The sequence below is a fragment of the Homarus americanus genome, unplaced genomic scaffold, assembly GCF_018991925.1.
Source record: "Homarus americanus isolate GMGI-L3 unplaced genomic scaffold, GMGI_Hamer_2.0 scaffold22250, whole genome shotgun sequence".
Lineage (NCBI taxonomy): Eukaryota > Metazoa > Arthropoda > Malacostraca > Decapoda > Nephropidae > Homarus > Homarus americanus.
The window spans coordinates 2,074,135-2,098,115 of record NW_024741189.1 but is presented as its reverse complement, the minus strand read 5'-3'; the positions used below and the strand labels follow the sequence as shown (position 1 = coordinate 2,098,115).

The 23,981-nt window shown below is 40.1% G+C and overlaps 2 protein-coding genes across 3 annotated transcripts in view; one reads left to right on the top strand and one right to left on the bottom strand.

Moving 5' to 3' along the window:
* Positions 1-1,290, bottom strand: part of LOC121875607 (minor histocompatibility antigen H13-like) — a 28,419-nt gene extending 27,129 nt beyond the window's left edge. The window contains exon 1 of the mRNA XM_042380189.1: positions 885-1,290. Within this exon, the coding sequence (XP_042236123.1) occupies positions 885-1,082 (198 nt within the window). The 5' untranslated portion in view covers positions 1,083-1,290. The remainder of the gene's footprint in view (positions 1-884) is intronic.
* Positions 1,291-10,394: 9,104 nt separating this feature from the next.
* Positions 10,395-18,853, top strand: LOC121875740 (mitochondrial import inner membrane translocase subunit Tim9-like). 2 transcript variants are annotated; one of them, XM_042380402.1, is made up of 3 exons: positions 10,395-10,516; positions 15,399-15,604; positions 18,652-18,853. In XM_042380402.1, the coding sequence occupies exons 2-3, from the start codon at positions 15,407-15,409 to the stop codon at positions 18,751-18,753; spliced, it is 300 nt and encodes a 99-aa protein (XP_042236336.1). In that variant the 5' UTR covers positions 10,395-10,516; positions 15,399-15,406; the 3' UTR covers positions 18,754-18,853. The 2 variants fall into 2 exon arrangements, with proteins under 2 accessions (XP_042236336.1, XP_042236337.1); XM_042380403.1 differs by having other exon boundaries at positions 10,398-10,516; positions 15,402-15,604.
* The last annotated feature ends 5,128 nt before the right edge of the window (positions 18,854-23,981 follow it).

Sequence of the window (23,981 nt, the reverse complement as noted above, 5' to 3'; positions counted from 1 at the left end):
AATTTATAGTTTTCGATTTATTTATATTTTATATTTGACCAATTACCGTGAGTGCTAATGTGACGTAATACCCATGCACTAATCAGCGTTCACAGCCAGTTGGACGATGATATCTGTGTGAGATGGATGTACAGTGGCTGGCTGCTGCATTATTCAGCACATTTTAGACAATGATAATAAGTAAGAAAATCTTAAAGCCAATGCTCAGGTTAGTGGGTTAGGTAAGGCTCTAATAGGTTCTGTGCATTATTGTTTCAATTTTCTTGTTCACTAACATATGAACATTCCCTGAAAATTTGGTGTAATTCCATAAAGTCCTTCTGGTGCTAACTGCCTGCTCCACCATCAGCTACTGTACACTGCCTTACAGAAGCACAAGATGATGGTGCCACCAACTCTTCTGCCTCCATCACCAGACTTCTTTGTTTGGGAATATTTCAAGGACAGGCTATTATGACCCCATACTGTACTCTGGATGACATCATTATAAATATCCCTCAAGTTACATAACAATTTGTAGAGGGAAACATACAGAGAACAGCAAGTGTGAGGGTCACTGTCACTACTTCACTCAAGGGTCTGATTTAAGTATAAAAATATTGGTAAAATTGCAGTAACAACTTTGTACATAAAGAAAAGATTTCATTAATAAAGACACTTAAGAGTCTGTTTTAAGGTGAAGCCGTTAATCACACCTGTGCCAACACACCTGTGCCAATTACCTCAATAAATAACAAGAAATAGTACAACAGACCTCCACGTCACTCACACATATATATATATATCCTGGGACAGCCGTACAGACGCTAACCTCCCTATATTAATACACCAACCACAGTAACTAGAGCTGTGGCAGGCCAGCACCTACAGGAGCAGCTGTTTACCTTCTGCTGCTGTTGATGCTTCACAGATCTGAAGGCGCCGCAGAAGATTGGGATGAGAGCCATGACCACCAGGCTGCCGTAGGCCAGGGCCATCCCCTCGGGTGTGGAGGGCACCTTGCCTGTGCCGTTGGTCGCCGCCTCCGTCACATTGTCCAGGATGGGTGCCTGGATAGCTTCCTCGACTCCACCGTCCGCCATCGTCGCCTCTCGTCTGTCACTCTCTCCTCCGTCTCAGGCACCACATCTTTACCATCACCCTCATCTTCAATATCCACCACTGTGTAAGAATTAACAATAATATTTAAATAACTTTGGTATCATATTATCATATTTTATTACAGATTATTGTACAATGAGGAGGGTTTAATAGGCGAAATATTTAATGACGACAGAAGTGTTAAAGGTGTTTCACCGACCGTGCAGACGACGACGTGTCACCCCGGGAACAATGGCCTCAGGGAACACAAGTTAAATTAGCAACTCTTATTGAATATTAATATGGCGAAATTAAATTATATGGGTAATAAAAGATGAATTCGAATATATATATATATATATATATATATATATATATATATATATATATATATATATATATATATATATATATATATATATATATATATATATATATATATATATATATATATATATATATATATATATATATATATATATATATATATATATATATATATATATATATATATATATATATATATATATATATATATATATATATATATATATATATTGTTACGACCGTGTCGTATTTTTCTATTTTTTTTATATAACATGCTCCCATGTTGCTCCATATTATTCCTGTAATGATGTGTTAAATTTACTATGATATAATCTAGTCACCTTACCCTGTGCTGTTAAGGTTTTAACTGTCATTATTTGTTCAAGCCCATCTTATTTCTTTATTTTGTATTGTAACCAGCATTATTTGTTCTCTAACGACCATCTGCATCGTTAAACGACCCACCGGCGGGTCGCGTGGCGGGAGCCGACCTTATATATAGGACCCACCAGTCAGTTCAGTCCTCTTGTCATACAGTTCACATCCTTTGAGTGACACTCGTCACCTGTTACTTATACTTAATTTATTTGTGTTGTTCCTGTCGCCACCAATGTGGTATATCTATGTGAGTACCTATTTATGTCTCTATTTGTGTCCATCAGTATTTGCTTCGTTACATTTAAGTAATTCAGTGTTGTTTCACGTTAGTTAATTTCAGTGTTAGTTTTGTATGTTTATGCAGTGTTAACGTAATCCAATGCTTTATTTTTATTCTTTTGATGTTTCGATGTTTAGTATCATTTGTGTCTTAAAAGTTTCGATGGTGAATCAATTTGTTGTGACAGCCTACGAGGCTCTTTATTGTGTTAATATTTAATTAATTAAATTCTTAAAGGTTTACTTTATTTATTTTTATTCCCTTTTAATTTACTTCACTTTTTTTTGTTTGGTTACGCCTAGAACCTGGATATTTAAGTAAATTAAGAGACGGCGTAACTATATATATATATATATATATATATATATATATATATATATATATATATATATATATATATATATATATATATATTAGTATGTATGTATGTACCCCACGCCAGCCTTCCCACTGCCCTGAACACCTTCATCCCGCACCTCCTCTGCCAGTCTGCCCACAATTGCCCCTTGCAGCACCACCTCGCCCACAACATTTCTGGGCACCCTCTTTTCTTCCTCAGGTACCCACTGCGCCTGTCTTGCACCATCCTGCTGTCATGGACGGATGATGGACCCTCCTCCCGACGTGGCCCCTGCTCCTGACGCGGACCCAGACACCCCACTGAGGACTGTGTACCCACTGCGAGAGAAGCACCACATTCCTCACCTGTAAAACCTTCTCTTATCCTCACACCTAGTCCTCCCTCTACTTCTCCCACAGGTCTCGTGTCTCGAGACAGTCGTCTCCCGTAGCGGCCGGCTCATCCACACCCCCGCCCGTTATGTCTCGCATGTGGGATACAACCCTGCCGACAACAAGTCTCCTGCACTGCCCGGAGGGAAGGGGGAGTATTGTAATGGATTCCTCTCCTACAAACGCCGTGTGTCGCTGACTAGCCGATCCCCCGTTAACTCACTACGGCACCTCAGCTACCCAGAGAGATTAGAACACCTGCAACTACAGACAGGAAAGGGATGACTTAATTGAAGTGTATAAACATCTCAGAGGGCACTACTCAGTCAAGTGTACGTACCTGAAACTGGCGGACGGGCGGGCGTCCGCCAAGGTTGAAAAAAAAAAAAAAAGTCCAGATAACTGTGAGGGCAAACTTTTTCGGAGAGAGAAATGTTAACTTTTGGAACAATCTGCTGGGGAGTGTTGTGACGGCACCGAGTGTGAGCTCTTTCAACACCAGACTTGACCAACACTGGAGCAGGTTCAAGTACATTCAGGAGCCGGTACATGCCCAGTACTTGCCAACAGTGTGTAACAGAGACTTGACCGATCGCCCAACCGGCTAACGAGCCAATCAGTGGCGAAGAGGATAAAAGTAAAAAACAAAAAATTGAATGGGATGACAAGTGCTTAGGGACATTCTTGCTGTTTATCCCAAATCTGCTAGCCCACACTGATTAGTCTTCAATTAGAATATGACTTCCAATGTATATGAACCACTGTCTTGCATGGCAGCGAACAGTGACATTGTAGTGGATTCCTCCCCTACAAACGCTGTTTGTCGCTGAGTAGCCGACCCCACCAATTCCCCAGTGTATGCCTCGTGGTCTAGGTCAACCAGCGCCGCCATACTTCACGGAGCGGGGGTCAACTATTATGCCACGCCTACCCCCGCTATATAAGACCTGACCTCGTGGTGACCACTCTCTCTTTCTACCTACACCAACCAGCAAGCAACACCTCCTCCTGCCTTGCGGCCCTCGCTCCCGCCGGCGAGCATGGCGACCCACAAGCTGGTCCTCCTCTGAGCACCCTCACCAACCAGCTCTCTCTACATCACGCTTGTAACCATGCTGCCTTCCCAGCACCAAGCTGCATTGTACATCCAATACAACATGTATACAGAGAGCACATTGTGAGTTTCCTTTCTCCATCCCATCCTGAGTGTGAACCAAACATCTCATACCCCACAACTTCACCCACATTGTAAGTGCGCGATTTCCTGACTTCATATTATTTCAGACTTAGTCCTTTTATTCTTCAATACTTTATATATATTCTTATTCTTATACATCCTTGCTTATATTCTAATATAAGTTACTCTAATATTTCTCTGCTTATATTTTCCAATGAAAAGAGACGTGACCGATCGCCCAAGCGGCTAACAAGCCGATCAGTGGCGAAGAGGATAAAAGTTTACATTCCTACTGGCAGACTCGACAATCACTTAACAAGTGTTACGAACAATAAAGGCAGTTAAAGCTTTCAACATCACTCACACAGGATCTTGTATGCTTTAACTGTAATCAGACACATTTACGTTGACTCAAAACAATGTTGTTCTCTCTCACCTTCAGATTTACTTTATAGAGAGGTTGGTTTCAGGAAGTCAGAGAAAATGGAAAAACAGAGGACTCAGGCGTCTTGAAGCGATGAGAAAACGGACGCCTCAGAGGGGAGACCCAATAAAGAAGGCATAGCTACATGTTTTGTGGGTTATTGAGCGTATTATGAATCGTCTGATTTTACGCTAAATAACATGTCCGACCGTGGTCGTTACAACATCACTCTGACCTATATATACTGTCAATGAATATGATGTATTTCTTTGTGTACGAATCTCTGTTATAAGGGACTGTGTGTCAGTAACAATTATTTTTACTCTAAAACTTATAATCATTGGTAATGGTAGCGTGACGAGAGGAGGCTCGTGGGTATATGTAATGATAGTATCAAGTAATAGGGAAGAAATAACGGTAGCTACTGTAGGTAAATAATAGACACAATATACAAATACAAAATTTATTTAAACATTAATATGGAGGTAGGAGACAGAATATATGTACCAACAGACGAAATCTGGTACTATGCCCTCAGGCTCAACATACTCACACCACTACTGGGTGGACATACTCAATAAGACATAACTCTTATAGTCACTTAGCACCATAAAGACCAGGGCAACTGCCACTACAACACTCAGTCGTCAGGAGTGATAATTAAGCAACCGCCATGGGGTCCTGCCACTATGGGGTACTTTCCGACGAACTCTGTTGATCCCTGTGGATTAATCCCACCACACAAATAGCCAGACGAGCCAGCTATGGGGGCCATAGGTAGTCTGAAGTGTCTGATGGTCGGGTCTCACGAAGGTAACTGGATCTCGGACATCTCCCCCAGACATAGTGGCTACACCATCCACGCTACAGACACGGCCTAGGCTGCGTTAGGGACCTGTATGGGTGAAGGGGCGAGCACTTACTAACAGTGACAACGACATCACATTTCAGGGGACGTTAAAGACGTAAATATGACTTCACTCAGAGCATATCAACTACGTTACTGTAACACTTGCACAATCAACTATCAATTGGGTCAAATCACTTAAAGAAGGGCGAATTACAACACAGAGTGGAATGGCCTACCTGTATGGGTGAAGGGGCGAGCACTTACTAACAGTTGAAATGCCCGCGGCACCCTCACTCAAAATAGGTCAGGGAGTCCACCTACTTCTATTTCGATGAATTAATGTACTGTACACTCTGACGTTGAAACTGAGACTATGAACTCCGTTTCATAAGAAAATAAGGAGTCTGCAATAGGCCGGTTGGCCTGTGCTTGGCAGCTCCTGTCGAGAGACACTACCACTCTCTATCATCCATGAATATGTCTAGCCTCCTTTTGAAACTTTCCAGAGTTCCAGCACTTACTACAAAGTTGCTAAGCTTGTTCCACTCGTCCACCACCCTATTTGTGAACCAGTTTCTTCCTATCTCAAACCTAAACTTATCCAACTTGAATCCGTTGCTCCGAGTCCTATCCTGCTCGGATATTATAAGAACTTTATCTATATCCCCTTTATTGATTCCTTTCACCCACTTAAATACTTCTATCATATCTCCCCGCACTCTTCGTCTTTCTAGCGAATGCAAGTTAAGTTTCTTTAACCATATCCTGATATGGAAGGTTTCTAAGTCCCGGAATCATTTTTGTCATTCTTCGCTGCACCGACTCTAGTGAATTTATGTCCATTCTCTGGCTGAGCTATCAAAAGCAAAATTAAATTGCTTACAAGGGGTTGGATGGCAACAGGTCCCAACATACACCGTCTTGCTACGAAATCCGCGTATTATATTCAAAGTTCCCTTTAGACAAAGACGGCCTATCGATGACGTCATCAAGGAAACAGAGAAAACGGGGGACGTTTCCACTGGGGGACTCGGAAGGTTTTGTGGACGTTTGAGCGTAATATGAATCCTTAAGGTTTTCAGGTTAGCCGTCATCACTATCATGACACTGTCCTGCATGGCAGTGAACAGTGACATCACCCACATGAATCTGATCTATGTATATATTTCATGTAAATCCACAATGAAAACGTGGATAAGATATATCTTGATAAAATCACACGGGAAAATGGAAACAACGGAGTACCTTAGCTTTCGTCTTTATTCAAGACATCTTCAGAGACCTCTGAAGATGTCTTGAATAAAGACGAAAGCTAAGGTACTCCGTTGTTTCCATTTTCCCGTGTGATTTTATCAAGCTATGTATATATGTGTAGGTATGTGTATGAGTAAATGTATACATACGTGTGTTTATGTGGATGTCATAATTATGACCTGACCTCATGTTTAATAAGGTCACCCTGTGTACTTAAGCCTCTCTCCGTCCATGTAATTCAGTTGCTTCTGAAGATGTTTTAAATAAAGACGAAAGCTAAGGTGCTCCTGTCAGAAGAGATGATTATGATTTACACGGTAAATGTCACCATATACACGGCAAGCGACAGGGCAAGGTGCTGGGGGCTGACGTCAGACTCGCGCTGGTGACGTCGCAGATTGTGAATGGGCCACGCATCCTTACCTCCCACGCACCCCCTCCGCCGCGCGCTGTAATTGGTCCAGTTATCCTTGCCACCCCCACCACTCACGCTCTCTACTGCTGGGTCAGTCTCACTGTCCCTGCGTATACTCACTCGTGCCCAGGAACCGGCTTTGTTTTTTCTTTCTACACAATGGCTTCCGCTGGACCCCCACCACCCACGAGACGCCCTGAACTACCTGGCCCAAGCCGCCCCAAGCCCAAGAAGGTGCGACGCGCCTTAAGCTGTGAGGTAAAGTACAAGATCGTCCATGAGTTAGAAAAAGGCACGAGACAGGTGGATCTGGCCAGACGATATGGAGTGAATGAATCGACGATCCGCACTATCAAGAAGTATGCCGGCAAAATCAATGATCACAAGAACATTACCAAGTCTGTAGGTGCCTCGCTGGTGAAATATTGCCAAAATAAGGTGCTGCTGAAGGCCGAGAGTTTGTTGGCAAGCTACATTATTCGTCAGTCAAGAAGGAACAAGGCGGTCGACACTCGGACACTGCGGGGCTACGCCCGGGAACTCTACACAGCAGTAGCAAGAAAAATGAGTGTTGCGGAGCCCAAGCCCTTCAGTGCTTCCGCTACGTGGCTGCAAGGTTTTAAACGACGCAACAAGATCACGAATATTGAGATAGTCGGAGTAGGAGCAAGTGCCGACCGGGCTGCCGCCAGGAATTTTCCCTCATTTTTACGGAAAATTATGGAGGGAGGCCAGTACACCGACGACCAAGTGTTCAATATGGATGAATCAGGGTTGTACTGGAAGAAATTTCCATCAAAGACCTTCGTAGTCAAGTCTGCTAGCAAGTGTCGGGGGCGCAAAATGCAGGAGCTCATCACCGTACTGTTCACCACCAATGCCTCCGGCACTGCTAAGCTGAAGTTGGCTGTCATCCACAAAGCCCGCAAGCCGTATGCATACAAAAATATGGACATGAGCAAGTTAAATGTCCACTGGCTAACCTCAAGGAAGGCGTGGATGTTCTCTGGTCTGTCCCTTTCCTGGTTTGACAACTGTTTCGTTCCTGATGTAAAGAAATTCTGCACGCAAAATAGTGTTCCATTCAACATTTTGTTGCTCCTCGATAACGCACCAGGACACTCGCCCCTATTGCTGGATCGTCACCCCAACGTAAAAGTGGTCTTCCTTCCCGCTAACACCAAGTCATTAATCCAGCCCATGGATCAGGAGTTGATTTGCAACGTGAAGGCTGCTTTCTCCGCCAAGAAGTTTCGGCTCCTGAACCAATTCACCAACACCGAGGATGAATTGCATAACTTGGAGAGTGGCACAGAGAGCGAGGACGAGGATCACGAACAAGATTTGGCTGACCATGAAGTGCGAGTCAAGAAGTTCTGGAAACTGTTTAACGTGAAGAAAGCTGTTGATTTCTTGGTGGAGGCATGGGGGCAGCTGTCTGTGGCAACGATTCGGCACGCGTGGCGGCATGTGTTGGAGGGTATTGTAGTGGAATTCTCCCCTACAAACGCTGTTTGTCGCTGCCTAGCCGACCCCACCAATTCCCCAGTGTATGCCTCGTGGTCTAGGTCAACCAGCGCCGCCATACACCACGGAGCGGGGGTCAACTGCTAAGCCACGCCTACCCCCGCTATTTAAGACCTGACCTCGTGGTGATCTCGCTCTCTTTCTACCTACACCAACCAGCCAGCAACACCTCAGCCTGCCTGGCGGTCCTCGCTCCTCCGCCTGCCTGGCGGTCCTCTCTCCCGCTGGCGAGCATGGCGACCCACAAGCTGTCCTTCTCTGAGCGTCCTCACCAACCAGCTCTCTCTACATCACGCTTGTAACCATGCTGCCTTCCCAGCACCAAGCTGCATTGTACATCCAATACAACATGTATATAGAGGCCACATTGTGAGTTTCCTTTCTCCATCCCATCCTGAGTGTGAACCAAACATCCCATACCCCACAGTATCCCAGGTGGGAGGCAGAGGCAAGCGGTGGCTGGCGAGGCTCAGTCTGTTGCTGTGGCTTTGGAGAATGCAAGAGAGGCTGCACAAGGTGTTAGAGCTGCTGGCTTCTCCGAGATCACCACCGACGACATCCTGGAGGTAATCAGGCAACCTGAGGTGAGTGTGGACGAGAGGTTGGAAGATGACGTCAGTGAGCAGCGAGGTGTTACAGAACAACAAGAGCAGAAACTAACACTTGCTTGTGTGAAGGAAGTCATCGAGTTAAATGAGAGAATGAAGCCCATCAATGCTAGCCGTCAACAACACATCACCGAGTTCTTCACCCGCCAACCACCACAGCCAGCCCAAGTCAGTGATAGTGAGGATGTGGACCTCGAGGGGTTTGACGAGGAGGCCCTGCTAGCCTCTGTGGTGGATAGAGAGACAGGTGAGGGCCAATAATCTGCCCTCTGCCTCGGAACCACCCCTCATCCCCGTGTGCCCAGCTATCTCTTCTACTAACGTAAGTGTTAAAAAACCTAATATTATTGATATTTCTCTTATATATTAATTGTGAGTCTGGCGGTTGGCCCGGTCTCTATTTCAATTGATCCCATAGGTATCACTTCTCACTGCCACTATCAATAAATTTGTTTAACTAAAAAAAGGGTCTCGTGGGTGGACAGTCATGTGTGAGGACACCTGGCAACACTGTACAGCACACACACACACACACAGTTCTGGCCACACTGTACAGCACACACACACACACACACAGTTCTGGCCACACTGTACAGCACACACACACACACACACAGTTCTGGCCACACTGTACAGCAGCACACACACACACACACAGTTCTGGCCACACTGTACAGCACACACACACACACACACACAGTTCTGGCCACACCTGTACAGCACACACACACACACACAGTTCCCCAGCCACACTGTACAGCACACACACACACACAGTTCTGGGCCACACTGTACAGCACACACACACACACACACACAAGTTCCTGGGCCATTAATTGCACAGCACACACACACACACACAGTTCTCAGCCACACTGTACAGCACACACACACACACACAAATTCCAGCCACACTGTACAGTTATTTCACACACACACATGCCTGGCCACACTGTACAGCACACACACACACACACAGTTTCACTGTACAGCACACACACACACACACACACAGCCTGCTTACACTGTACACACACACACACACATGTACAGTTCCCCACACACTGTACAGCACACACACACACACACAGTTCCCACACACTGTACAGCACACACACACACACACACAGTTCTGGCCACACTGTACAGCACACACACACACACAGTTCCCACACACCAGCACACACACACACAAAGCCCTTGGCCATCTGCACAGCACACACACACACACACAGTTCTGCACACACCTGTACAGCACACACACACACACAGTTCCCAGCCACACTGTACAGCACACACACACACACACACAGTTCTGGCCACACCGTACAGCACACACACACACACACAAAGCTCCTGGCCACACTGTACAGCACACACACACACACACAGTTCTGGCAACACTACTGCCCCTACATGTGCTAAGTTTCGTCTGCTACTGGTACTAGTCACCTGTTATAACACGTAAGTGCTTCTCCAATTGCTCCTAAATCAATACAGTAATAGTCTGAGAGATAATGTCACCACCAGTGAAGGAATAATGTAGTGTCTTATAAATAATGATACCGTTCACTCGGGTTAGTGTCACATTATTACAGTTTCAGGTTAATATTCGGTTAAGGTTATAATATACTGTATGTCGTTTCCAATCTATTTACTTCATATAGGACTACCCGCGGGCGAAATTGATTAAAAACAATTATAAAAACGCGGGATTTTCATTGTTATTATAATTGACTTGTAGTTTGTGGAAATATGTTAAAAAACGGATATTTTTAAAATAAATGCTACTTAACATTTGTTGTTATGAAGAACAGACCTAACCTAACCTAACCAAACCAAACCAAACCAAACCTACCCAGCCTTACCTAACTTCCCAGGTATATTAAACAGAAAGAACTTACTGTACTATGATGTGGTGAAGTTAAGGTTATGTTAGGTGACAAAGTAGTACTGTATATATTTTATAGCCCTGCCAAGTGGAGATTAAGTTATCAGAGTAACTAGATTAATACCAATGAGTTAATAGGGTAAATTTTTCTTGTAGCACCGTTCACTTGTAGCAAGTTAAAAATATATTTTTCAAGTGTATTTGTGTGTGCTGAGACCGAATATGACCTTCCTTTTTGGCAGAAATTAACCGGTTTTTTTTTGCGATTTTTTTTCGTTTGTCGTTTTCCGAGAAAAAAAAGTGGCTAAGCTACTAAAAAATACACAAAAAACACTAGAAAAACAATAACCTAACCTAACTTAACTGACTCACCATATGATGGAATCACCTATTTTTTACCTTATTGGCTGGGTCCGACTAATTACCCAAATGTAGCCGCAATGAAGTCAAATAATGGTCCTACATGAATAAATCGGACTGCCAATCACTTCTCGACTAGTATTTGGTGTCACAAAGTCACAAAAAATTGGAAAACTTAATTTAATCTGAGTTCATAGATCAAGTGCATGTACCTAACCTAACCTAACCTAACCTAACACAACACAACTCAGATTAAATTAAGTTTACCAATTTTTTGTGACTTTATGACACCAAATAATAATTGAGAAGTGATTCACAGCCCGATTTACGCTTGAACGACCATCATTTGACTTCATTGCGGCTACATTTGGGTAATTACTCGCTCCCTCGGTACATGCACGCGATCTATTAACTCAGATTAAATTAAGTTTTCCAATTTTTTGTGACTTTGTGACACCAAATACTAGTCGAGAAGTGATTGGCAGTCCGATTTATTCATGTAGGACCATTATTTGACTTCATTGTGGCTACATTTGGGTAATTAGTCGGACCGTATTGGCCTGGTTCTTGTTCGTCGTTGCATTCCAGGATTCTTACCCAACGCCACATATGCTGGTGCGATATTTACATTCCGTCTTGCTCTTAGTACACTTTACTGAGGTTGGAAGAACACCATGTGATCGAAAAAATGTTATAGTTTCTTCATTTTTTTTTTTCCAAAAACTCGCAATCAGCTCCATATACTTTAAGTGACACCCATCGCAGACTTCCATGATCAGAACTGAACTTGAATTTCAAAATATGAGAGACCAAAAAGAATACTCGAATCTGATTGGGCCAAAAATACTGCGAATTAAACCCAAAAATATTTTAAGTGGTTTAAAAATAAAAAAGGCTTTTGATTGGCCGCGTGACGTGTACAGCAACGCATGCGAAGGATGATTTATGAAGGGGACGCAGGAGACACGCAGTGTTGCAGGAGAGGCAGACGATAATGGCGGGATGTTAATGGAAGAAAATAGAAAATATTTTGGAAGACCTATCTCCGTTATTATACATTTCCGCCAGTAATGTAATAGATGAAAATTATCTTATAATTAGACGTCTTATTCGAATATGATAATGAGATCAGTGGTAGGAATGAACGGAACTACAAGAAAATAATACCGTTAATAGTTTTAATACCTTGTGCTTCTGCTTAACAGTTTAGGTTGATTTATAGTATCACACCGGTCTTTATTTTGATATTAAAAATAGGTTTTTCCGATGTACTTTAATAGAGTTTCGAACGAATTTGATATTAATTTCCACCGGAAATCACGTGTTTTGCGTATACACCCCCCCCCCCAACTATCTTAATGGAAAAGGTTTGATTTTTTTAGAATAAATAAATTATATTACCAACCAACCGAGAAAACCTAACCCCCCGTCGGAGGCCTGGAGCGATGCATGAGCAGGGGGTCAGACCACCTCCGCCATAAGTAAACAAATCATGGCAACACTTGTGACTAAGCGAAAGTAATAATCTTGAAAAATTAATATATCGGTTATCCTTAATTTCTGGTGGAAATATCATAGAAGAAAAATGTCTTATAATTGTGTAAGCATTACTAGATAAATATTTATATACGGAAATAAAGACCGGCGTGATAGCATAAATTCACCGCAGTTTATAGTAATTTTTTGTAATTTTGCTTTGCAGTTAATGGTATTATTTTAATTTCAGTCATACGGGGAATTTGTTAGGTTAGGCTAGGTAGGTTTCAGTATCTAGTTAACAATTTAACTGCTTGAACATTTGTTTAAGAATTCACTAAACTGATAAACGTTTCAGTAAAGGTAGTGGACTAACTTTCAACATAAAACTAACATGGGGATTATCAATGTCAGAGTTTGTAGTAATGTTAGATGGTAGACCGATGATATTTGAAGAAATATGGATAATATTCCAGACAACTGGCTCATGTTGAGGAGCAGCTCTAGGAAAATCTTTCGGTAAGATTGCAGATTACAGCAACAACCAAAGAATCTGATAAAAAAAGTGTTACCTAACCTAACCAGATGTAATACAGTATAACAAAATTATCATAGAAAAAATAGTTCTATCGATTAAGTGTAGTGAATTTCCGGGGTGCTCCCAGACTTACGATGGGGTTAGGGACCCAAATCCAGGTCGTAAGTCCGACATAGATAAAAAATAAATAGAAAAAAAATAATTTTTTTAAATAAAAAAATCTACAATGAAATACAGTACAGTAAAAGTAATAAATAATAAGGAATGGATACAGTGTGACTGAGCACTTACCTTTAATGTAGTCAGCTGAATGCACACGGGGCCCCCATAATTTTCTATTTACAGGATACATGGAGACTATATTAATTGGATGAAGCATGCTCTTCCACAATAATCCAGTCTCATCCACATTGAATATTTGCTCAGGCAAATAATTCCCTTCCACAATCACTTCATATAACTCCTCCTTAAAAGCTTCGGCAGCACCGACATCAGCACAAACTGCCTCTCCACTCATGTGAACATTGTGTAGACTAGCTTTTTTTAAATATATTAAACCACCCATGACTTGCTATAAAGGTTTGATCACATTCATCTCCTGCCTGCTCCTTCAGGCTTTGGAGCAGGCTTCTTGCTTTAGCCTGTATGGTTAGAAGGCTTAAAGGTACACGCTTCTGTATCTGGTCTTCTATCCATATCACCAATAATTTTTCCATATCGTGAATAGGACCTTGTCATCTCTTTGAAATTCTAGTTCCCTTTATTGGTGTTGTTCCATTTACTACATCACTACATCCTTCAGAAGAGTGGCTATGGTCAACTGTGAGAAACCTAGGTCACTTGAGATTGTTGCTACAGTTTTTCCATTCTTATGCTGAGTTATTATCTTCATTTTTATCTCAAAAGTAATTGCCTGTCTCCTTTTCTTCGGAGCACCACCAGCACTCTCACTTTTACGCTTCCAGTCATTATAAGGTCAATTAGATACGATAATAACGAAAGTTCACAGCGCAATCAGTATAGGATATGACAGCCAAACACCAACTAAGCGCTCCACTGAGTGAGTGTACCCACGCTCTTGCCCGGGACAGAAACGGTATAGAAAATGCGCGCGTCATTTGAAAATATTTTTGGTCACGACTGCCGCGGTCATAAGGTCAGAGCAGGTCGTAAGTACCGATGGACATAAGTCCAAGCAGTCGTAAGTCAGGAACTACCTGTATTCTGTGTTGTTCTTTATTGCAAATTACCAATCTTTCTTACCTCTAGACTACACTTGAAAATGGAAGGATTGCAGCTTTTGTTTTGTTTATCTATTTTTTCAGCTTAAACAAGAATCTGTCAACATGCTAATTTTAACATTTCCATAAACAATGACACCAATGTCACACCTTTTTTGTGTCAATTCTTCCTTATGTTAATGTACTAATGTAGAAAAGGTTACAAAATAATTTTACCCTGTAATCATCAGTTTTGAATTGGCAACATTTGAGCCTAACAGCCTATAGTACACACCTCTCCTGGTAACCGAGGATACAATCTAATAAGATGAACCAACATAACCTAACCAACCTAACTACCATACTTACCTAACGTAACATAAAGTAACCTAACCTAACCAAACCAACCTACAATAACAGAAAATGAAATCGTTCAAGCTACTTACAAAAACTACAGGAAAACAAAATTTAGAAAAGTTGCAATTCCTTCACATTATTATTGTTATAGTACCTGTAGAGGTAATAAAAATGATTTGTGAACTATACTGTGTAGAACTTTGTTTTATAAGTTGCCCCTTCTCACAAGTGGGTTGTCTAAAGTAGTACAGTACTGTATATATACGATACATATGGTCATGTTAAAAAGAATGTCTGATTTGTGTATAACTGATCCAATGAAAGGATGTTCTAGCAATGAATTGAGACATGTCACAAACGACTGTCTGGCAGTTTAGTGGACAAATTGTAGAGCACACCAGAGGGTTTTTTCACCATTGGCAAGTATACCTGGTGGCATTGTAATTTTATGAGTGGAAAATGGTCTTACATATACACTACACTACAGTACTGTACTCACTTCAGAAGGCGTGATGGCCACGATGGACATGTCATCAATGAGTGAGCAGATACAGGCAGAGGTTCAAGTCAAACAGTTTCGGGACTTCCTGGTACAATATAACAAGCTGAGTGAAAGCTGTTTTAATGACTGTGTGTGGGACTTCACATCTCGCAGTATTCGTAATAATGAGGAAAACTGTGTACAGAACTGCGTTGAAAAATATACAAAGGTTAGTTCATGTTAGTGATTTGTTTTGTTAGTTTAGTGTGGAACTAAATTGTTGTATACAGTGTACTGTACTGATATTCTTGTGGCTTTTGTTAGTGATGTTGTTTTTAAAATTTCACATGTTGACAGAAGCAAAATATTGTATGATGATAAAGTCTTGAGTATGTCCATCTTTTTGTTTGTTAATTTGGTTTCTCATAACTCGGTAACTCTGAGGAGTATCTGATATGTGCACAGTGTGAGAAATATTGTGTGACACTTGACAGCTTCTCCTCTACTCTCTCTTACCATACTGCTGCCCATTTTTACACATTATATTAATTTCATACAAGTATTAGTTATTGGGTCGTCGTTACACAAACACTAGAACACGCACAAGGTGTACTAGGGTAAGGTGTGTACCAGGCAGACATGTGGTGACTCAGGATAGATTAATCAGTTTCTTGACCGATTGGTAGAAGTTTATCTCTTTTGTTATATATTACCAGTATAAGGTATTAATGTTAGTATGGTGATGTAGCCAAAACTCTGATTTCTAGCAAGTTCCTATATAAGTGTACATTAATTACATAATTTATATTAGTCTCATGTGCTCCTATTTGCACTCCATTTTCCATATTATGGAACATATTAAAAATATAGAGACAGAAAACAATGAAGAGAACAAATTCTTAAATCTTCTATTTTTTCATAAACAACAAAAAGCTCTTTTACTTCCAAGCATTTTACTGACTTGGACCAAAAATATTTTGTTACTCCATTGATATCAAATGAAGAATCAATCATGATTAATCAACCAAAGTAACATAAAATTCAACTTTAAATTTATTTTATAGTATTCAACAATTTTTGTTGCACATCTAAATTTTGAAAATGAAACATAAAATTGCCTTTTATTACAATCAAGAAATGTGAAATATTTCAACTTTTATATTACAGCACATCAACAGTCAATCTTTAAGTCTACATAGCCCAAAAAATTTCAGATTATCCGGTGTTGGTGTCATGTTTTCTTGTAAGAGTTTTGTTCAGGCAAGCTCGGGATATGTTTTTGTGCTACTTAAAAACAACCAACATGTATGTATTTTTTATTAGAATTAAAATAAAAAGTGGTATTTAAAGTAAATACAAACTATAATTATATTGAGACACTGAGGTCCCAAACAGACTGTTACCGAGAAGTTAGGATAAGGCTCGAGTGGTCGGGTGCATTTTATTCACACTACTATTTATATTAGCATCGATAATGACCACAAAGCTCAAGAAAAATGGGAATGTCTAACAAATTACAATCAGGATGTACAAAACAAAATGTTACAAGTTACAACTGCACAAAACTAGACTTTATAATGGTGGGAAACTAAGTTAAAAATAACATAGTTGATGTCTTTAACTTTGTGGTACCATTAATTTCATGAAGATTAATCAGATTAAAAATTCTTAATAATCAGCCAAATTACTTATCAGCACAACCCTATTTAAGAATTTTTCATTCCTTCCCAAAGATGGGTTAGATCGGGTCCAGTTTATTCAGATTTTAATTGAATTATGTCTTATGAGGTTAATATACAGGTTGTACATCTCTAGTCCGGCAACCTCAGGACCTGACTGGTGCCGGACCATGGAAATTCACCCTTTTCCTGGATAGATAGTGACTTGTGGTTATGCTTGGAAGCACTAGCACCACTTTCTCTGCATCATGGTCTCTGAAGACATATTGAAGGGTTAAATGTCATATAGTAGCTTCTCAAATTTTGCGAGGTTTGAATTCAACGTATTTTATTGGAACACACACACAACAACAATAAATAAAAATTTTGACGGCGGAAACTTGAATTTCGCGAGGTTTGAACGGCCCGCCAACGTGCAGACAACGTGCATAATCGTGTAAACAGCGTCATTTCTCTTATGTACAAAAGATTCATTGTTGTTTATTACTGAATGTCTTTTTTTATTGAATTAAAGTTTGTGTGCAAAATGAGCAATACAATTCATTAATAATACGTAGAATATTAACACACGAGGAAATGACACAGCATTGTTTTCGTTGATTACAAAACCAGTGACTGACTGGTTCTACATATAAAACTGAAGAAAATAAGACCTTGGTTGTAGCTGTAGTAGAATTAATATGGTTGTTTTAAGTAATGTTATTTAATGTTAATAAATGTTACAATAGAAGTAGCTAACGATAATGGTAAAGAAAAGAGAGAGATCTTGTATGTAAGTGCGCACACGTGAAAATATTTCGTCATTACCTTACATAAGAATATGAAAGCAACACTTATTTACTGTTCATATATATTTTAATTAATGTTTCTGAATTTGTTTTTATTGAATTAATGTTTGTGTGTGCAAAATTAACAATACAATCTATTAATAATACGTGAAATATTAGAGACGAGACGGCTGCCGGCATTGTTTATGTTAAAGCTTACAAAACCAGTGACTGACTGGTTCTACATATAAAACTGAAGAAAATAAGACCTTGGTTGTAGCTGTAGTAAAATTAATGTAAAAAAATTAATATGGTTGTTTGAAGTACCTGTAACGTTATTTAATGTTAATAAATGGAACAATATAAGTAGCTAACCATTAATGGTAAAAAAAAGTGAGACTGCGTCTATGTAAGTGCGCACATGTGAAAACATATCGTCATTACTCTACATAAGAATATGAAAGCCACACTTATTTACTGCTCATATATATTGAAGGGTTAAATGTTGTACTCTGTATAGACAAGCAGAGAGAGAGAGAGCAGCCGAACTGCTGGATGTAAACAAACCTTAATTTCCCGCGGCTTTGTTGTTGTTTTTATGGGGATTAGCCCACCTGGGCATAGGTCACTGACCCACATTGGGATATATATATATATCTATATCTATATCTATATCTATATATATCTATATCTATCTATATCTATCTATATCTCAAATAAAATGGCACCATAGAGAATAATGTAATGTACTTTAAATAAATTATGAAGTTCAATGCAATATCCTGAATTTATTACCCGTACTGTACAACTTACCATCTTGACCCCAACAGGTAACGCAGCGCATCTCTGAAAGATTCCAGGAACTGCAGATGATGATGAATGAGAATGTACTAGCAGCAACACAAAAACTGGGCAAGTTACCGGGAGTATAGGACCAATAATTATATCCTAGTTAGTATTCAATTGATTTTTAGGGATTTTGTATAATTACAATCTTTTGTTATTGCTCTGTATAAAGTTAATCAAGTGGAAGGTGGGTTTTATTACACACAGTGAAAGTTATTACAAAAACTACAAGGTAATATTTAATCACTTTGGGTAATTAATTACAGTGATCCCTCGGTTAACGAATTACCTTCCATAAGAATGTTCAATTCGGTTAACGAATTCCTTACGAATTTTTCCCAACATGTTTTCGCCTGCTTTCGTCTGCTGTAGTATTAGTCCGCCAATACAGTAATCGGTTTTAGGGCTTAAATTCGTTACCAATTGAGTAAATATCAAGAAGGTTGTACTATTCAATAATTTTCCAAGTCTTATATTAAATTTTTTAGTAATTTTAACAATTATTTAACATAATTGAAGTACAGGGAACTAGTTTTTAGCGCGCCAAACAGCCACTTGACTCGCCCAGAATGGCGCCAGTTGTGTGTCTGCTCAGTGGAGGAAGCATCTTGCTTGAGACTCTTGAACAAACTATTTTTACAGTACAATTATTGGTCATTCTGAAATTTATTTTACATTTTGACAATATATAGTGCAGTGTTGATTTAAAGAAAATAATCTTGAATTACACCAAGTGACCTTTAAATTTTATGGATGAAATGACAGCATGAAGCATGGGGTGATTTCTCTTCCACCCCCACTTCCTTCTCTTCTCCCTTCTCCTCCACCCCCACTTCTAATTCTCATCATCATCAACCAGGAGCCTTCTACATACACACCTCAAAGTAAGTGTACTTTACTGCATTTATTTTTAGTTTGTATGTAATTTTTGGTGAGCTGGAACCAATTACCCAAAATCCCATTGAAACAATGGTTTCGGTTAACAAATGACCTTCTGGAATGAATTGTGTTCGTTAACTGAGGGACCACTGTATTAAATTTTTTTGACCAATTACTTATGGTAGTTAAATCTGTAGATAATGATATACGTACTATGTAAATAGGAGACGAGCTACAGTATAGCCTGAAATAATGTAAGTAAAGTAGTGGTTAAGTGGTAGATGGAAGACCCCAGTACAGTACAGTAGTGGTGGTTGTCATATAATTAACTACTGGATATTTCACATAACATGGACATAATAAATTTGTTAGAGAATTAAATTTAGTGGAAGATGGTGCTTGAGGGATACCGGGTAACCTTTATTTCATATCTTGCTGTGTGTGGATTGATAAGAGTAAGAGTCCTATTTACATGTCTGCAGGATTAGGTTTCATTTAATATGATTTGCCAAGTAATGAGATTTAAAAAGTAATAATTTTCTTTGTCATTGAATACCCACACTGTAATCACTATCTACACAAACCCGTTTATAGTTTTATTACACCACATTACTCACCCATTGTACAGGAGTGCTGACCCTGTGGTGTGTGAAAAAACATTTAAAAATGCATTTAGGCCACAGCAGCTTCAAAAACTTTATAAACCAGTTTTGCTTTGTGTTGTATTCAAATGGCAATTCTAATTATTTCCCAGGACTGTTTGTACAGTAATGGTTGTTACACACATGTCCTTCACACAAGTATCCTGTCTCCCTCCTCATCTACTTAGTTTATTACATATATTTCAGGGTAAGTCAGTACAGCTAACTCCACATGTATGAGTTTCCCTCGCAGATAAATAAATTACGTTGGCTAAATGAAATATGTACAGTATTAAGAGCGGTGTCCTCAACAGTGTAGGTGTTGAACACTTCCCTTAGCAAAGCATCATCAGTGTGAGCAACAAATACCGTACATTAAATTATGAAGAATAACAGTTTTTAGGTGTGATAGATTATGATTTATTAATTTTTTAAACAGGTGTTGAGGTACTGTATTTATTTGTATCATAACTTTTATCCTCTTCACCACTGATCGGCTCATTAGCCGCCCGAGCGATCGGTCACGTTTGTCACGCACTGTTGGCAAATACTGGGCATGCACCGGCTCCTGAATGTACCTGAACCCGCTCCAGTGTTGGTCAAGTCTGGTCTTGAAGCAGCTCACACTCGGTGCCGTCACAACACACTCTGGTAGATTGTTCCAAGAGTTCACAACCCTCACTCTGAAAAAGTTTGCCCTCACAGTTTTCTGGACTTGCAGGTTCTTCAATCTTGAGCTGTGACCCCTTGTGGGGCGAGCGTCCGCCAGCTCCAAGTAAGGACACTCAACTGAGTAGTGCCTCCTGAGATGCTTACACACCTCAATTAGGTCCCCCCTTGCCCATCTGTAGTATAAGCTAGGCAATTTCAGGCGCTCCAATCTCTCAGGGTAGCTGAGGTGCTGAAGTGCAGGCACCAGTCTGGTGGCCCTCCTTTGCACATTTTCAACCAACTGACAGTCCCTAGTATATCTCGGGGACCAGACGGGGTGACAGTATTCCAGATGGGGAAGCACTTCACTCCTGAAGATCGTTACGAGGGACGGACCGTCTAGATATCTGAACGACCTTCTTATAAGACCCAATAATTTATTTGCCTGATTTACCTTCTTCTCGCAATGGCCCGAGAACTTCAGCTCATTGTCAACATACACACCCAGGTCCTTCTCACATTCAGTCTGAACTAGTGCAGTTTCTTCATCCCGTTGGGACATATAATACGCCTCCTTACCGTTGGTACGCCCCAGGTGCATCCTCTTACACTTTGTGACACTGAATCTCAGTAGCCATTTCTTCGACCATTCCTGGAGCCCACAGAGGTCCTTCTGCAGCTCTTCACAGTCTGCTTGGTTCTTAATTTCCCGAAATAACTTGGCGTCATTGGCAAACATTTGTATGGAGTGTACAACGTCAGGCATGTCATTTACGAAACAAACAAACAAACAGCGGGCCCAATACACTGCCCTCTGGTACCCCACTTGTGACAGGTACAGATGACGATTTCGTGCCATTAATCACCACACACTGCTTGCGGGGTTTTATTTAAAAGTAAAATCATAGTAATTTAAGAAGTCTTTAGTTAAACAATAATAAATAAATCCAGTTTACTCCAGGATGTTTCTCCTGGAACATGTGTGTGGTTCAGCAGGTTGAGTGACTAAACTTAAACACTTCACTTTGGGGACACCACTTTTAACACTTTGGCTGACCAATGACGACTATTTTTCCAGTCAAAAAATTCCTGTTAGTGTTCCGATGATGATCAACTTCAAAAACTAGTAAAAAATCTATTTATGCTTGATATTTATGGTTCAAGTCTCAAAATGCCTGCCACTGTCTTCCCATTCTCACTGCATAACTGTGGAGGATGTGAGGTGTTGGGATAACTGCCCTGTGGGTCTGTGGTCTGGTAAGTAATGCTTTGAAATGAAAATGAAATACAAATATTTACACCCTGCCCACCGTGGTTGGTGGCAGCATGTGCCCCGTGGGGCCCTTAAAGTGTTAATATATTTTATTTAGCTAATGTTGAGTGATTTTATTCAGCTGAGAGGCAACCCCATACACAAGGGGTTAAATGAGTTAGAGGAGACAGTACTGAGGGGTAAGAATTGTGTGGAGATATTGTAATAGAAAAATTAATAAAATGTTGAAGGAATAAATACTTACACTTAAATTCACTGCCAGTATTGTTATAATTAGCCTTGGCTTGGGTTTTGCACTTATGTACTGTGTATAACACCAGTTGTGTACAGTACAGTATTATAAACTGATAGCTGAAGAACTTACACATGTTCCCATTTTTAATGTACTGTACTGGATATAACACCAGGTATATACTGTACTGGATATTAACATTTTATAGGAAGGGAATGATCTGTAGCTAATGAATATATTAAGAGTGAAGACCAACAACATCCATACATTCCTGCACAAAATGTAATGTTTTGTCTGTTTTGTTTTGTATACAGGATGAAATATACTGTACAGTACAGTATTATATAATGTCAGTTTTGGAGAGAGAATTAAAAAACATTTTATATGCTGATTTTATCCTCATCACCTTTATCCACAAGGCAATGTGGTGTGTCTTTGTAGAAAATAAGAACAATCTTTTTTAAACTTAGAACTTTATTCATCAAATTCAGTAAAAATTATCATCAATTTATAGATGCATCTGTCCTGTGCTAGTTCTTGTGTAGTCAAAATCCAAAGTTTACCCAACATCCCCAGCCAACATTATAATAACCTTCGTAACACATATATGGCAATATTTCCACCAATGGTTGATCTGCAGTCTAGTCACAAAAGCACAGCATCTCCACATGCTGACGGAAAGAGTGTCATCCATGCGTAATGAACAAAAACATAATGCTGGCTGGGGATTTTTTGGCAAACTTTTGATTTCGACTGTACTGTACTTACATACTGTTGTAATGATAAGGTGATATGTTTTAGAGGTGGGGAGGTCAGGGGAGTCGTCAGATTTTAAGGTGTGATGTCGTGTTGATCCAAGTAGTCTTGATAACCAATAATAGGAAATATAGAATAATATTGGAGCTAAAATTATGTGTACAGTATCAGTATTGAATCTTAGAGCCAAGATTCTATTTATCAGTGTTCATCCTTGGCTCCATTTTACCCTGTGGGTTAGTCGTGATTACCTGGTGGCGGCTCTCTTGCAGCCTCTGTACATGACAAAGTTGAACATTAAATAAAACCTTAAATGTAAAGTAGGAAAATAAACATTTGGTTAAACTTCACTGAGGTTGTATCTAGATGATTACCACCACTGCCTTCACTCTTAAGTTGACAATGGTGTGTGGTAGATGCTGGTTGAGGGGAGAGCTGCCAGGGACCTGACACTGGTTCTTGTGACTCTGGGTTAGATGACTTTTTAAAGAAAATATCAGGAATCATTTATCCTGGTTTTGTTAGCCTTTCTTGAAGCATCTCGCTATAGCAGGGCAACACACCTGTCTTGGTTGGGCTCACTGTAAGTTTCAATTACCTTGACAATCTTTGGAATGTTCCCAAGACAAAAAGAATTTTCTGCTGGCGATTCATCAGTACAGGTATCTGTAATGTTCATCCCACTGTGTGACTCCCTGTGAGAGTCAAGAAGTGTTCCTACATCATTAATGTCCATTTCATCAAAACCAATGTTCTCTGCCATCTGAGTAATGTTATTCTTCACAGCTGGCATGTCTGTTTTGTTTTAATCATTTCACTGATCAGCTCACTAGTCACTCGGGCGGTTTGTCCGTTCTTTTGTTAATTTGTTATTAACTTTAT

Excerpts from the sequence above, each read along its gene's own strand:
- LOC121875740 (XM_042380402.1), top strand. The coding sequence starts at position 15,407 with ATGGCCACGATGGACATGTCATCAATGAGTGAGCAGATACAGGCAGAG. Across the intron at positions 15,605-18,651 it reads GCGTTGAAAAATATACAAAG|GTAACGCAGCGCATCTCTGA; the intron begins GTTAGTTCATGT and ends TGACCCCAACAG.